This window comes from Sinohyriopsis cumingii, chromosome 15 (assembly GCF_028554795.1).
Source record: "Sinohyriopsis cumingii isolate HCF-2022 chromosome 15, ASM2855479v2, whole genome shotgun sequence".
Lineage (NCBI taxonomy): Eukaryota > Metazoa > Mollusca > Bivalvia > Unionida > Unionidae > Sinohyriopsis > Sinohyriopsis cumingii.
Genome location: NC_142975.1, coordinates 65848137 through 65865734, shown reverse-complemented (window position 1 = coordinate 65865734; position 17598 = coordinate 65848137). Strand labels below are relative to the sequence as shown.

The following is a 17598-nucleotide window of genomic DNA, read 5'->3' as shown; positions in this document are numbered from 1 at the left end:
AGCCAGAAAAGCGCGTGCCATCAACGCTCCTGGATATGTCCCACTCATCCATTGTCCCTTATGCACACGAACATTCCGTGCAAGGATTGGCCTCAACAGCCACCTTCGCACGCATAGAACAAAACCTGCCCTTCCAACCCTCGGATGACTAGAGTGGTCCTCGTCGACTCGACGGACGAACAACATGTAAGTAACAACACAAAACATTTTTATCAGTGAGCGCCTGTATCCTTACAGGACAAAAACTGAAGCATAACAACTGATCCAACTGCAACCTGAGCTATATATAATAAAGGTGAAAAGACAACAACTTAAATATGACCTTGCGGACAAAGGTCAATGATGATTCCAAACTCATAGAGATAGGAAAGAAAGGCAAGAAATGCAGCCAAAATTGAAATATCTGATGGCAGGAGAGTGCAGGCCCAGAACCCAAACTCTCTGGAAATCTTAAGTAAAAAAGGAAGACAAAAAATTAGATAGAAAAATATGATTTAGTCATAATTTAAGACAAAAAATTACTTCGTCTGTTGGGGCGGACAAGAGTGATTATAAAAAACGCAGACCTACATCATCGACTTTATAGCATCCTCTCTTGGGACATGTGCTTCGTCGAGGAGGTGTGAGGGTTGGTGCATTCAGGCAAGGCGATGGGTTCCGTAACCCACGGATCTGGCTTCGAGTCTCAGTAGAGTACGAAATAAAAATACCATAACCTATGTGATATTACTCATTCTCCATATTAAAAAAATTCACTACGTATCGTAACGCATCCGCGTGTAGGATCCAGAGTAAGCACTTTCCTCTCAGTATTGTGAATATTAATAACTCCAATATCCTCTAGATACCTTGATTTCTGTCCTAAGACTTAATTACTTTATCGACAAGGTGGGGTGGGGGTGTCTGCTACGCACGAATGTCAATTTCAGTGACTTTGTGACAACCTTTTTTGGATGTATGGGGGTTGGTTTGTGCGACGGGTGGCATAACCTGCAGATCGGTTCAGATATCAGTAGTGTATGCTAAATTACTCTCTCCCTCTCTCTCTCCTCTCTCTCTCTCTCTCTCTCTCTCTCTCTATCTATCTATCTATCTATCTATCTATCTATCTATCTATATATATATATATATATATATATATATATATATATATATATATATATATACACACACACACACACACACACAAGCCAACACATATAGAGTGCACTATATTTACATTGCGTAAAAGGTGGTTTTGTCTTTCGCAGTATTCTACTGCTTACTCGAGAAGCTGTGCCAATGATCTCGAGGGAACATCGTTTGCAAACCCAGTGGCAGCTGCCATCATTGCACTGTCACTGCAAGCAAAGTAAGTTTAGAATAGTATATCACGTTTCTCATGAATATGCTGCACCTAGTCGTTTCTGACCTAAGCAATATATATATATATATATATATATATATATATATATATATATATATATATATATATATATATATATATACTGTTCATATATGTTTTGTACTGTGCAGACGTTAGCGAGTTAGCGAATTTGCCCCAATATAAAGCGTATATAAAATGTTGCAAGTTATATTGTACAGCTGGTAGTTCTGTAGCTGTTGCCATATGCGATTTAATTTGGTACATTTTTTGTTATCGCTTTCTGACGGCTAGATCATTAACAGCTTAAGACCCCCAGTGTACGTTCCTATTCAAAGATGGTATATTGTAATGAAATTCGTATATCATGTTTGTTAGCAAAAAGATTTTGAATTGGTAAAGTTTATTTAATTATTAAAATTATTCTACTTTAAATGTCTAAATATTCAGATATGACCTTAAAAATATGCAAACAATTTTTTTAATTGAACTTGGTAGCAAATTATATCAACATTTGTTTTAATATGCATTCTGCAGGCGAAAGAGAAATTTACTAACTCCATACATTATATCTGCTTTTTATTCTTGCAGTCCAAACTTAAATTGGAGGGATATTCAGCACCTGATTGTTCTTACATCCAAGAAGTACTCGCTACATGACAGCTATTACAGTTGGCAGTTGAATGGTGCAAAGAAATACGGTACATTTTCGCATGTTTCGTCGCATGTGTCCCGTACACTCTTTGAACGTATTTGCCACTTTTGCATAATTGAAAGGGAGGATTTTTATGGGAATTATGCGGAAATGTAATTGTATGTAGACGTTCAAAGTTATATTGCTTAATATGTGGCAACCAGTAACAAAGTTCGTAGTAGAAGAGACGAAAGCATAACAATAATAAGATCATATTTCGGTAGCTTAATGGGTGTAACCAACTGAATTTGTTTAGTGATTCATGCAAATATACACGACTCGTACAGCCCTTTTTACTCCGCTGTGGCAAAGTAGTTTTCGTCAGTATACAGAGTTCAGTCATTTAGCATGTGGTCTACACTAGCTCGATATGTGCATAGATCCTCTTTGGAATTTTTCGACATATATTTTACTTAAACATCAAGCACATCCATAATAAGTAATGTCAATGTAGCGATCTATTCCGTATGCGGTTAAAGTTTCATACCACGCAAACCAGATAATAGAACAGTTGAAGCAGTACATTGTTTTCGACAGTCCATCCCAGATTGGGATTTGGTCTAATGGATGCAGAGGATATGGTCAAATATGCCGCTAACTGGACACAAGTTCCTAGCCAAGTTTCATTCCAATCTTCAACGAGCAGTCCCAACTCGTAAGTTTTAACCATTTTCGGCAGGAATTCACACACGTTTTAGTAGATGAATATTGCATAAAATTTTTACCGCTAAATGATTGTATATTACATTGGTTAAGTGCTTGCTAAGGAAAACTAGCCGACTGATCATGTTCAGTGAAGCTATGTATTCGCAAATATAAGTACAGCATAAATTCGACATTTGTAACAAAATGTTGAAAATATGGCAGTCCAGTCCTATTTAAATGAAATGTTAAGCCAATTACTATTTTGTATACTATATCAATGATAATTTTGTTTGAAATGATGGGTTTATAATTTGTATAACATTATTTGCTAAACGTCATGCAAAAACAGATGAAACGTGGACGTTCTGTGAAAATACCAATAAGGTGTTTCTTTACGAATGTAAATGATTAAATTGGAGGAATCAATAAATGAGTATTTTTCTTGCAGGTACGTAGGTGCATCAGGTGTTTCTAATTCAATTACAATTGGTAGTGATTGTTCAGTTCTATATCTAGAACATGTCCAGGTAGAGGTAAGTCCCGATAATCGAATATATGCTTCTGATATAAGTTCATGATAATCGAATATATGCTTCTGATATAAGTTCATGATAATCGAATATATGCTTCTGATATAAGTTCATGATAATCGAATATATGCTTCTGATATAAGTTCATCAATTCCCTATTATGCCAGATACGAAGTTCTGCCAATTCCTTTATGTGTTGAATTTGAAATCATACCAGGAACAACATCACACAATCGCTAATTATGTCGCAAAGGCAACCTGTGAAACAAAAGCTGTTGTAAAGCAAGTCAGAAACTGTTAAATATATCAAAATAGTCTCAAGTCTTATGGAAGCATTGGTTCCTCATTACTAATCGGCATGCAAGATTCATTGACCGAAGGTTCGGGAATATAAGTATAGACATAAAAACTTGCGTGTTTCTTTTCTCTTTTTCTGTATCATCATCATCATCATCATCATTAATCAACACAACGCTTTCAACAGATATCTTTCCAAGCTGACACTGTTGGCTATGCTGAGATAACCCTGAAATCACCTTCTGGCACAAGTAGTTTCCTGATGACTCAGCGGTATCAAGATAATGGTAATACTTATAGTGGTACCTGGACATTTATGACGGTACATAACTGGGGAGAAGCTCCTCAAGGACAATGGACCCTTAAAATGGCCGTCCTTGCAAATTCAGGTAAATCGTCCATAAAGCTATTGTAGATTATATCCATCGAGCATATATATATATATATATATATATATATATATATATATATATATATATATATATATATATATATATATATATATATATATATATTATTATTATTATTATTATTACCATTATTATCATTTGCTTTTATTTTGCTTGCTTTAAACCCTTGTCATTAATATTATTACTCTTCTGCTGCCATTATTATTATTATTATTATTATTATTATTATTATTAATGGGGCCCCGAGTGGCCGAGTGGTCTAAAGTGCTCTTCGTTACGGATCACTGCCATCTCACCTCTGTCTGCGTGGGTTCGAGTCTCGGATTCGACTAATGTGGATATGTGAGAAAGCTTGCCAGTAGCTTCTCGTGGGTCGGTGGTTCTTTCCGGGGTTTTCCTGGGTTCTTCCTCCACCATTAATACTGGTCGCCATGTATAGCCAATCGTGTGCTGAAAAATGGCGTTAAACCCTACAACAACAACAACATTATTATTAATCACACTGAAATATTTTCTATTATAAATTTATTTTTCCTTTCTAACAGAAATACGTTTTTCCTTTCAAAACATTTCAAATATAAATGTTTAGCAGCATGACATGTGATTCACATTTTTTGTTTCTTTTTTATACTATTCTTTAATTGTTTATTAAGAAAGTCCACAACAATGTACTGGAAAGTTGGGATTGAATTGAAATGAACTCTAGTGTTTTTATACATTTCCGATCTATTCAGGTCGTCTTTATTCCTGGAAACTGATACTCTACGGAACACAAACCGATCCACTGCCGAGTAAGTATTTTTTCTTTCTTCCAACAATTGATGAAGCTTGCTAAAGGCACTAATCTAATGCTTAAGGAATCTGTTAAATGCACAACTCTAATTCTTCAGGAATCGGTTAAAGGCACAGCTCTAATTCTTCAGGAATCGGTTAAAGGCACAACTCTAATGCTTCAGGAATCTGTTAAAGGCACAATTCTAATGCTTCAGGAATCTATTAAAGGCACAACTCTAATGCTTCAGAAATATGTTAAAGGCACAACTCTAATGCTTCATGAATCTGTTAAAGGCACAACTCTAATGCTTCAGGAATCAGTTAAAGGCACAACTCTAATGCTTCAGGAATCTGTTAAAGGCACAACTCTAATGCTTCATGAATCTGTTAAAGGCACAAATCCAATGCTTCAAGAATCTGTTAAAGGCACTACTCCAATGCTTCAAGAATCTGTTAAAGGCACAACTCTAATGCTTCAGGAATCTGTTAAAGGCACAACTCCAATGCTTCAAGAATCTGTTATAGGCACTACTCCAATGCTTCAAGAATCTGTTAAAGGCACTACTCCAATGCTTCAAGAATCTGTTTCTCAAACAAAACAAATGTGCTGAATGTAACATTTTGCGAAATATTCTTAAGACCAACAGTACACACTGATGTTATGATATGAAAATGCATTAATGTGATCATTGAGTACATCTTTGCAATAGAAGTCATATCGACTGGAGTTGAACAAAACCATTTCTCATGCGACTGGAGAGATTATTGCATTTCCTATTTCCGATATATAAATAACATGGCCTTTGAAGTGTTGGTATAAAGCAACATGATATGCTGTAATTTTTATATAACACAGGATATATACACTTTTCATTACTAATATATACCAATCCGGTGGCCTAGTGGTTAGAGCGTCAGCGTTGGAAGCGGGAGGTCGTGGGTTCGAACTCCGGCCGAGTCATACCAAAGACTTATAAAAATGGTACTTATAGCTGCCTCGCTAGACGCTCAGCATTATGAGGTTAGTGTTAGGACTGGTCGGCTTGGTGTCAGAGTAATGTGACTGGGTGGGACATCATACTACATGTCTGCAGCATGATGTCCCAGTGCTAGACATCACTATAAACTGCCACAATGCAGACATCGTAGCAATATGACTGAAGTTTTTTTAAAGCTACGTTAAAAATCTTAATCACACACTCATTACTAATAAACGAGGCGCATTCGAATTTCCTTTTTAATGAACGCATGTATACAAAATGAGTCGTGTATCAAAGAGACCGTATACTTACATTACATATATTTTTTTTATACGAAAATACAAATATACTTATGCAGCAGGGAGCCGAGGGCACCTCGTCCGACTATTTTTAACCTCCTTGTGATGATGCGCTAGCTGGAAAAAAAATAGGTTGTCGTGTTTGCTGATTAATATCTGACACGTGCCCGGGCTTTCTGCCTGCTTTGAACTTGCACGTCTGTGTGTATAAATAAAATGGCTTCTTATCAGACCAACGTGGAGGGAACCTTGGTATATGTTTACTGCCCATGGGTCCGGGGAGAGTATGGGTACCTTGACACCATTTTTAGTTTTGTCCATGTGGCGCGCGGAGGTCATCAAAAAATGACTGCTCAAAAATAATTGTTTTTCTTGATTTACCCTCAGGACCACCGGTGCTTGACTATGACTTTGTAAGGGTGTATACCTTTTATGGGGGGGGGGGGGGCACATCAGCACCTGATTTATTACTGTTTATGGGGCTGGCGGGGATCGAACAGGTCGTGTAACTTATGTATGCCAAGCGTATAAAAATGGTTTCTTATCAGTATCACGTGAAATAATTTAAAATTCAGTCTCACATAAACATGAACGTTGACAAATTAGATTTGATACTCGATTATGTATCAGAACTCGAAGAAGAGTACCGTTGTTCATTCAAATCTCACCGAGAACTACATAGTTTGAAAAGACACAAGCGTCAGTGTGGTGGCTGTTTCAGTTACACAAAGCCCCACTGTGGCCGAGGATAATATACCACATGCGACGCCATTGATTAAACTGGCTAGTTTATATCGCTGAAATATTGTTTGACATTTGTAGATTTCCTTTCGCGATTGTATCTATGAGTCGTTGACTTTATTACGTCGATATTGCTGAGGGTCCATTATATTGTAATGCTTACATTCTAATTATTGACACATGTAGGAGTGCCAGTCTGCTCGTAATTACTTGATTATGTAGAAAAGTCAAAGACTGTAAATATAGTCTTTCGGGGGGTAGACCTTCTTCTTCTGAGATTAATTTGTAAACCAGTATTTAACCAAATATCCTCCCCTTTTTGATCATATTCAGAGGTAGTTTCCCTTTTTATTAACCCTCTGCTGGTTTTAATGCTAGTCTATACATTTCCGAATGGTCTTTGGACATTAATGATGATTTTTGTCTCACCGTGCAATTTAACTCAAAATACACCATTGTGTTTGGGTACAAAGTGAAAATACTCATCTCGTCTTATTTTTCCCCACGGCCCCGCTCCAAATGCAACTACGCCTGAAAAATCGCTGATCAAAGTCTGCTTTTAGGGCATTGATTATCACAATAGGAGGCTATACATCGTTATGGCCGAGTCAAGCCGTGACTCAAGCCTAACTGTTTGATGCGTCATTGGGTTGCCAATGACCCGAACACCAGATTTAATAATGTAAAAACCATTTGGGCTGACATATTCGCGATCATAGAAGGACTTATCTTGGTTCTGCCTCTGTGTTTACCAATCTTCGTTTTTAAACTCACGGGGGCGGATTTTTACCAAATTCATGCAAACTTGACTGATTTCATACTTGATTAGAGCTTCAAGACCATTTGGTAAAGATTTATTGTTACAATTCTATTATGTTAGCATCGGCAATTTTCAAAGGAATTTTATTCGGGTTTCCAAAAACATCATCGATGGCTTTAATGTTATTTTCGGAGATCATCAACGCATTTACTGACGACACCCAACTTGGTTGTTAGTGTGCTGATACCGGCCTTGCCCATTTCTAGTTCAGACTTTAACGTTTTAAATCCAGTGTGGTTAGTTTTGCAGTGACATCAGCAAGTTTATCCGGACAATTCATCGATGGTTTTCTAGTCGTCCTGGACATATTTACGGAAACGGTTAAATGCCTTTATATGCTCTTCGAGGGAAGCAGTTCTGATGTCCATGTATGTTTTAGTCACTGCATTCTAGTCTAGTTCTGGATCTCGCATAGCGACAATTTTTTTGTCGTTTGTGTTGAGTTCTCCCCGCATTGTGTCTCAAGCAAAAAAAACACGACCTTGTATTTCATTTGCTGTAAGCGCACGGGATATCCCAGGATCTCTGATTTTACGTAACTCGTTGATTTCGGGAAAATTGCCGGCAACCGGCACTAGTCTTTTAGTAATAATATCAGTCTTTGTAACGTTGCTAGTTTTTATCTGGCAAACTTGATTTTGTAACACTACAATATCGTCCTTATCTACTTTGGCGCATTCCACTAACGCGGCTAAATCGTCTTTTTCGGCAAATTTTGATTTGTTCACGAACACAGTTTGTCTGCCGTTTTCACGATGTTTGGATCGTCCATAAATATTGGTGGCCATGTGATAATTACATCAATTTTTAATAACGCATGTTGGCTGTGTTCTAAAACTCGCAGCTCCGTTTGAATGGTCACTGGATTGGCCGAGTTGGTCACAGCAAGAAGTGCCGATATAGCATCTGTCACAAGTATAGGAGGTCCCGTCGTGCTTTGTTTTGACAGTGCTGGTTCCCAACGCGGTTTATCGCTCCCACTGGCGGTGTTGTACTTGAATCAAAATATATGACATTGTGTCGATTATTGCAATATGAAACCCAATGAGCACTGGGACCTTCAAGCGAATCTAGGGTAATTATTCCTGTTTCATGGGTCCGTAGCGCATCATGTCATTTATTGTACATGCGCACTGTGAATAATATAAGATCACTTTCTCCCTTTTCTTATTTCTTGCCATCTTGTTTTTGTTGGGTTGTCTTCTGCTCCTGCTTTTTGTGCTATTTTAGTGTCAGCATATCCTGCAGCACCTGTACCTGGCTCCTATCCTCAAGGGGGTTAAAAATACTAGGCCGAGGACCCCCCCCCCCAACTCTCCCTGCTGTTCACATTCTTGTATTTACAGTTAACTTAATGTTTACTGAAGAAAAACAATATTTGTATTGACAAAGGGAGTAAACTCTTCACATCACTGCGGAGTGCGCTGCAAAATGTAGCTGCAGGTAATGGTGCAGTCATAATCATATTGGAAAGTGTTAAACTTATTGTTATGGGCTTCTGTTTTCATGGGTATTGATTAAACAATTTTTATAACACGTCTGCGATTCAAGCATGAAATTTGGTTTTAAGAAAGAATGTACAAACATTGCATGGATAGCGTCACGAACTGATGAAAGCACGGCAATTCGAACACTGGTGTCTCGAAATGTCGAAATAATTTCATGCATAATTATTATTACTACAGTACTGGTATATCAAATTGTCTTTTGCGAATACTTCAAAATTCACAAACACACACACACATGTATGCATGTATATATATATATATATATATATATATATATATATATATATATATATATATATATATATATATATATATATATATATATATATATATATATATATATATATATATATAATACAAATCATATGGCGATTAACAGTCCTTTCAAGTGCACTGGATCCAGCAAGGGATAACGTGTGTCAGGGACTGACTAAGATAAATGTAATAAAATGACAATGAATAATGCAAAACTAGCCTTAATTAACCTGAGCGCTTTCGACTCCTAATGACTCTTTTTCGAAGGCAAATGCAAAGCATAGACAAGACACACAAATAAAAGAGAAAACTCGATGTGTTTGCAAAACTTTACATGGCCTTTCGTCTCAAGCTACATTCAAAATTTCGCGACGACACGAGCGTAGCGGATTTTCGCGTTGCATACGTTCTTGACCAGTGACCAACGAAAATGAGAAAAAAAGAAATGGAAGATAAAACACAAACAATTTTATGGTCGGTAGCAATTTAAATTAAAGCATACTAATGACTTTGAGCTAGTATAAATACATTTTAAATGTTTGAATTGCTTCTTGTTTGTTCGTCATTTCGCTTAGTCCATATTCCTACTCGGTTCATTATACTCGCCAATGACAAAATAGATGAGCGTTCATTACACAAGAAGTACTAAGAAAGAAATTCAAAAGAAGAGACAAGAAGCTGCTTATCGATTTGAAAAGAGGGTTGTGACTAGTTGGATTAGGTACAGAACTACATTTTGAAGTGTACACTCAGGGCAGGGGTATGAAGAGTTCACTCTCTCCATCAATACACAGTTTCATGAAGTCAATCGTCACTCCTTTGGGACTACATATACGTGCATTTGTGTGTTTCTTAAATATACGTATAGTATGTACACTGCATCTGATTGTTCTTTTCCAACCAGATATCGATGTCTGCTCTGGGAGTCCGTGCACTTCGGGTGGAACTTGTACAGGGAATAACTATGAATATGAATGTAAGTAGTTGTGTTAGATCATCATCTCAATCGGTAAATATACACATTGACTACTCCTATTTCTTAATTATGCTGACCTTATTTATTACTATATTTTTGTAAAGTAAAGTTGTCAGTATAACGTAAATTGATTGTTACAATTCTATTATGTTAATGACAACTAGGGTTTCTTGACAATGACATATTTCACATACCATATATACTGTCCTTTAATCCGTATCGACTGGTTATTCAATGAATAACAAACCCAAATCTAATTCAGTCCAGGAATGCACACTTTGAAACTTATATGATATATTTTCTCGCTAAATATTTAATCATCTTGTTTCTTCAGAGCAGATATATTTTAGATCGAGAAAATTGCAACCTAACATGCACCTGTAAAGACAAAATGGTGATGTCCCGTTTCGGTTACAACTAGATGGAGGAGAAACGATGGGCTTATTAAGACACATATTCAAATGTACAATCAAGCTGACGATACAGTTATTTAGATGTCTAATACTAAATGAAATACAATTAAGTTATGTTGCATTGTGTTTCTGATGGCACGAGAGAAGAGTTTAAGCTTAGAGCTTAAAGTGTATCCATGGTGCTCCGGCAAACAAGTATAATTTAAAAGCTATATATAATTTTATTACTTCATGTTGAATTCAAACATAGATAACTTATATGCGATTCACCAGCGAAAACAATTTTAGAATATTACGTTGGTTTGAGTAGGTCGAAGAGTTGGGCTAAAGCTTAGATTTTTAAATGTATGCCGAGTGCTCCAACAAACACGCAAACTTATAAAGATGTATAACCTTTAGTCGTTCATGAGGAATCAAAAGACTGATAAATTGTCTGTGATTCACGAAGAAAAACTAGTTTCTAAAACCACTCGGTTGGTGTGAGTATTTCGTATGTTTTGGTGATATTTTTTTTTAAGAAACGCGCTATTTAGAAATCGAGCTCTCTTTCTGGTAAGAATATTCCTTTCAGAGGCAGATTGCTTTACAAGAAAACACAAAAATGTCCCATACATGATTTATTTTGGCCACCTTTAAACAACCTAGAGAATAAATTGCGCTGTGCAGTAAATTTGAAAACTAAATTCTAACGGGGCCAATATTTATTTTCAAGGTTTATTGTTATCAAATGTCCGTTGTAGATTACTTAACGTTGCGAAGATGCCTTCTGATGTGTATCTTTAGGTAAAAGTGACGGAAGTAATGCGAACAACGACTCTTCTACAACGGCTGCTATAGCAGGAGGGGTGGTAGCTGGCGTTGTTGTGTTGGCCATTGCAGTGGGAATAGGGATCAAGCTGAAGCTGGGTAGTGCCGCGTCTGTTGCTCCAGGAACAACACAAAATGCCTCTGTGATAAACGTACCTGAAACGAGGAATATACCTCCTACTTCAGTTTCGCTAACAGATTAGTTCTTTCATTCTTTCATAATTAATGTAAATTTACTCATGAGTCACAAGTCAATATATTTTTTGTGCTATTTTTTGTACGATTACAAATTTTTAAAAGGTAACATAAGCACAGTAGATCTGGACTTCTTTTGAGAGCAATTGATATTATTTGCAGTCCTGATGAACATGATATGGTTGAAATCTATAAAAAAATCTATATAAAAAATATAGTCAACCAAAACTGAATCTCTCTTTTTTGACAACCTTGCAGTTTCAAGAACGGTACCGTTTTAGTTCTTTGTTTTTCATTTCTTACCGGCTGCTTGATAACTTGCACATACGGGTACGCAAATCGGAACTTTCTGGTCCATTGTCGATTACTAAACCTAAATAAGTCAATATATATTCAGGAGTCCCTATAACATAATTTTGTCATTTTAGTCATTGATCTTTGTAAAAAAAAAAGACGTTTGGACAGAAAATATTTTTATGTGTGTAGTACCGCATCGTATCTTGTAAATCAACAATAAAGCAAAGAACTATCGACAGTCTCAGAAAACAAAATTAAAATGTACTTGTTGTTGTATGAGATTTCTTAATGTCTCACCAAAAGCTTGACACGTTCTCAAGAGGATGCCATAAACACAAGTGCCACAGAGTAAATCTTTCCGGAAGAATACTTAGTATCTTGCTTTATTGTTTACTTTTTTGTATGTATTTATTCGTATCATATTCAAATGCACGTAATTCAAATGTGTAATGTCTAATGTTACGTGTTCAGGCTCGAAAAAACAGCAACACAAGAAAGAGTGAAAACAACAAGCTTTGAAACATTTAACAAATAATGTATTTCCTTGGAAATAATTTTTAACAAATATAACTTACGGTTTCCAGAATAAAATCCAAGAATAATCCGCGAATAACATTTTAGAAGTCCTAATAATGAAATGTTCTAATGATTTCAAGTTCGAGTCCCGACGCAGAATATAAGATGGAAGGCGATGACGTATGCTGTAACGTGTACTGTATTGAAGTCTACAGTTCCTTGCAGAAACACACTAATTAATCCTCCGGTCTTGGCAATCCAAACAAAAATTTTAAGAAATGTTTTTGTTCAAGAATTCTGTATGAGCACAAAATATTTCCAGAGAAACTAATTAATCTTTTAGAATCCTAAAAGTTAAGATAAAACTCAAAAACTCAAAACTTGTCATAACAGAAGAAAACAACTTAACATGATGTGTTTAAAAGCCCCAAAAAACTCTGAGATTGAGATCTCTTTCTGTCTGTATCTCTCTAATATCACTATTAATACTAAGTATTTCGCAATTTTGGAAATGCCTAATTGCGAAATAGAGGATCACGTGATCATGTTTACATATAAAAATCACGTAGCCCTTGTATGTCCTTGATAAGACCCAATCATTTTACTCCGAGAAAAACTTGTTTACTTGACCCTCAATCAAGGCCAGGAACTAAACCAATAATAGAAACAGTTTTTCTTTTATTATGTATTTATGGAAAGATTCAGGTCAAACTGAATTTTCTGGAAAATATCAAATTTTAGTAAACAAAATTACATTACATTGACATGTAAAGAAAAGAAAGAGACTCCAAAACCTACAAACAATCAAATCAAGTCAAACACAAATTAAATCAAATATCAATTAAATCAAATATGCGTAACAATGGTTAAATACTTTGTAATTTTTTATTTCAAAAATCAATTGTTTCGATTCCAGTAATCTGGCGTAACTCTTGTTTGCTTTAATTGTTTTGATTTATTAAGAAATTAGTTACACATTGTGATATGTATATATGCAATTACGTCAATAGGTAGAGACAATGTACCCTTTTATATCATTTTTTATTTAAATCTTACCTCTGGTCATGAGTGGAACCGGTGTGAGATGGAAAATAAATCTTGAGGCGTTTCGATTATTTATGTGTTATACATTGTATTCTTGCTACCCCATCCCTACCCACCTCCACTCCCATCCCCTTGTGGACATTTACTGGCGATATAACGTATCACATATTTTGAAGCACAAGGTAGGACAGCAAACTTTTAAACTTTGTTTTAAGTCTATTGTAAGATTTCATTTTAAAAATAAGTACATTAGCGGACTATGATATTGGCAAGATAAAGCCCTTAGTGCGTACAAAATTGGACAAATCCTGACGATATTACTAATTTTAGCATTGCAGCTATTTATTATTGCATGTGCTGTAACCAGTTTGAGTCAATGGCTAGAGCTGTTTAAAGCGAACGTTTTAGTACGAATGGAGCAGCAGAGAGGGTGAACAGACCACTTAGGGGAATGGTCACCCTTGTGTTTTACCAAAAAAAATAGTGACCACTCATAGAGGTCAATTACCACGTCTACGATTATTGTTTGTCCCAAACAGAACCGTCGACGCCCCTCTCTGCTGCTATCAATATTGGGAATCATCATCTGAATCATGGGAATCTTCATCTGTTTCATCTTTATTTGTTTCATCTTTATTTGTTCTATGTTTCAAGTAATATTCAAGTTCTGATGGTGGTTTTTCTATTTTTGGATTTATGTTCTTTCTGTGTTTATAATATATCATCAAACTTCTGTATCGATCTCCACCGCAATTTTTACAAATCTGATATAATCCTCTAACGCCGTTGTTACATCCAACACATCTTCGTGGACCAGCATGAGGATTTTTCTTTATAAGATAATTATGTTTCTTGCAATATTCTCCACGGCATTTTTTATTACAATTGTTAGTGGTTCCTTGACGCAGCCACGCACAGTTGTTCATTATATTAATGATATCTGTTTAATTAAATTTAATTTTATCATCACCCCTCTCTGCTGCTCCCCCTGTTACCCAAATATTTTATCAATACCCACACGATATCTTGTTCTTGGATCATGTAAATTTATTGTTATAAATCCATGCGGGGTAGCTTGCGCTCGTGAGAAGAAATTTTTGAATTTAATTATATCCATGTCACCACCACACCAGGTTTGATGAATATTTCGCAACGTGTGTGTGTCTACGCCATTAAACACAACTAAAATGTTGCAGTTGTCTCTGATCACCTTCGGAATTTGTGTATATCGTTGAGTAACATAGATCACGTCTGTATTTTTATGTCTCCCTCGGGAAAATATTCTGGCTGGATTTGATTGTTTATCTAGCATCACATCGTCGTATACAACTAAATTATTAATAAATCCGTCTATGGAATCTACGGATGGTGCTTCATCAATATCGGTTATAAACTCTATAACATCATTATCCTCATCCAGTAATCGCGCGTTTTCATTGAAATCTTTAAGTACATCATAACATCGTTGATCATCAACGGATGGTGCTACTAAATACAACTTATCCCATTTCAACCATCTCATTATCAGATTAAATAATAATTGCGTCTTACCCGATCCAGATGGTCCTATGATAATCATTCTGATGGAGTTCGGTAGCGCAGGATGATGCTTAACTGGCTCTCGCTGCCGAGTTGCTGAGAAATCAATTATATCCATATATATTATAACATGAATTTATATTGTTTACGTTGTAGAGTTAAAACTCCAACTATTGATTTAGCTACGGTTACAACAAAAAATAAAAAAATAGCGTACGGTGGAAAATGTTCTGTATGCTGTAGAAAGAAATTTTCATTTTTACCTAATAAGCGGGGTGGTGATATTGCTAATTTGATGTCAAAGTTTCCAGGTGCTCCATGGGCTAAATATAGTGGAGAAAAACATCTACCAGGATATAATTATTGCGGTCCTGGTACTCGACTCGATATCAGGCTCGATAATCAAGATCAACCAAAACCAGGCGAGGAACCAATAAATGCTATTGATCGAGCTTGTCATGCTCATGATGTAGCTTATAAAAGTCAAAATCTACAAGATAGGCATATTGCAGATGTAAAATTAATTCATTCATTAAATTCTATAAAAAATAAAAATATTAGAGAATCATTAGCTAATTGGTTAGTAAGATCCTCGATGAAAGGTAAATTAGCGATTGGGGCTGGTAATTAATAATGGAATCAATTTATTATTCACCGAGAGGATACTGGAGAGGCAAAGCAGCAATTGGTAAACTCGCTGATGCAGCATCGGTTAAACATTCTACTGCTAAAACGTGGTTATCTAAACAAGCAATATGGCAAATTTATCTACCACGTCCTAAACAAATTCAGTACGCGTATTTCGATGTCAGTGTTCCTAATGAAGTTCATCAAGCTGATATTCTGTTTTTACCGCATGATACTGTACGTGGAAAAACGTACAAATACGCGCTAACCGTAGTTGATGTTGCAAGTAGATATAAAGAAGCAGAGCCGCTATCGGCGAAAACATCATCTGAAGTAGCTGATTCGTTTGAACGAATTTATCAACGAGGACTTGGACCACAAGGTGGTCTCCGATGGCCACAGCTACTACAGGTTGATCCTGGTAAGGAATTTCTTGGTCCAGTATCATCGTTGATGAAACAACATAATACCAAAATACGACGAGGTCATACTGCAATTCACCGTGATCAAGCAATTGTTGAGCGATTTAATCGAACACTTGCTGAACGGTTATTTGGATATCAATACGCGAGGAAATTTATTCAGGATAAGAGATCTCGTGAATGGGTTGCAAGATTACCAATCGTGATAGCTGCATTAAATAATGAAATCACACGAACAACCAACATGAAACCCATTAGCGCGGTCACAAAAAAAAATATACCAACACAACGAAAAGATGCTGGAAAACAAAAAATATTAGGTGATGTCACAGTCAGATATTTATATGAGCCTGGTGAACTTGAAGGTGGTAACGCGAGAGCAACTGATCCTATTTGAAGTGTTACCACACACAAAATATCTACCGTGACAAGATCCACTGGAAGAAATGTAGGCGTTTCCAGACCTGCAATCTACAGATTAGATTCTGCTGCTCCTCAACGTGGATTTACACGTGAACAACTACAAATAATTCCCGCGGATACACAACTACCACCGCGATCACTCCGGTGATTTCGATCACTTAACTAGCGCCAAGGGTGCCTGCACCCCGACGTCGATTACATTCGAGACAGGTTAACATGGTATTTTCTCGTGTATGACCGCGACTATTATCTTTTCTATCTACGGTAAATTGTCTTGAATCATTACTCGAATACCGCCATAACATTATACAATTACAACTTGCGCAATGATTGTTCTGCTGCTGTTTTAACTCAATAATAAATTCAACATCAAGATCAAAGTCGCGTTTATTTTTTTTGTCAGATTGTTTGTATCCGATTAATTTTTTTCTTATTATATCATCATCGATGATGTTAAATTTATCAACGATTTCAGGAATTATGATTCTACGTAATTGAGATATATTTCTGACCCTCGATACCGCTAAATAAACTAAATTTGACCACTCGATGCGATCGTCTACAATCCAGACTCGTGTATCAGAAATAGTTAATCCCTGAGACGAGTGGATTGTCATAGCGTATCCCAACACCCATGGAGATTTGTCAGCGTGTAATGCATCTTCGACCACACTGATATCAACGGCGACAATATCATTTAATACGAGATTCTGTTTCCTTGACTCTGTCTGTCCTGGAATATCAACATTAATATTCTGTTTTCGTGTATCTGATGGTCTATAACACAACGGTACGGGTAGTTCTGAATATTGTTCTTTATGTAGCTGAAATAACTGTTGTTGTAAAGCGTCTCTGATTATTTTTCTACTTGCTACGATCAAATCGGTGGGTCTCCATGAGTTCAAAAAATCACTCATTGATGTCTCTGAGATCACTCCACGTATTATTTCACACTGAATTTTGTTTGATTGTAATCTGATTAATTTTTTAAACTCCTTCAAATTTGCATCAAGAGCTCTATGA

General features: G+C 36.2%; 1 protein-coding gene across 1 annotated transcript in view; it reads left to right on the top strand.

Moving 5' to 3' along the window:
• The window catches only part of LOC149781966 (proprotein convertase subtilisin/kexin type 6-like), a 29789-nt gene extending 16154 nt beyond the window's left edge, over positions 1-13635 (top strand). The window contains exons 8-15 of the mRNA XM_089935049.1: positions 1251-1351; positions 1955-2064; positions 2595-2712; positions 3151-3235; positions 3717-3918; positions 4674-4730; positions 10221-10292; positions 11489-13635. Of these exons, the coding sequence (XP_089791175.1) occupies positions 1251-1351; positions 1955-2064; positions 2595-2712; positions 3151-3235; positions 3717-3918; positions 4674-4730; positions 10221-10292; positions 11489-11715 (972 nt within the window). The 3' untranslated portion in view covers positions 11716-13635. The remainder of the gene's footprint in view (positions 1-1250; positions 1352-1954; positions 2065-2594; positions 2713-3150; positions 3236-3716; positions 3919-4673; positions 4731-10220; positions 10293-11488) is intronic.
• Positions 13636-17598: the final 3963 nt, after the last annotated feature.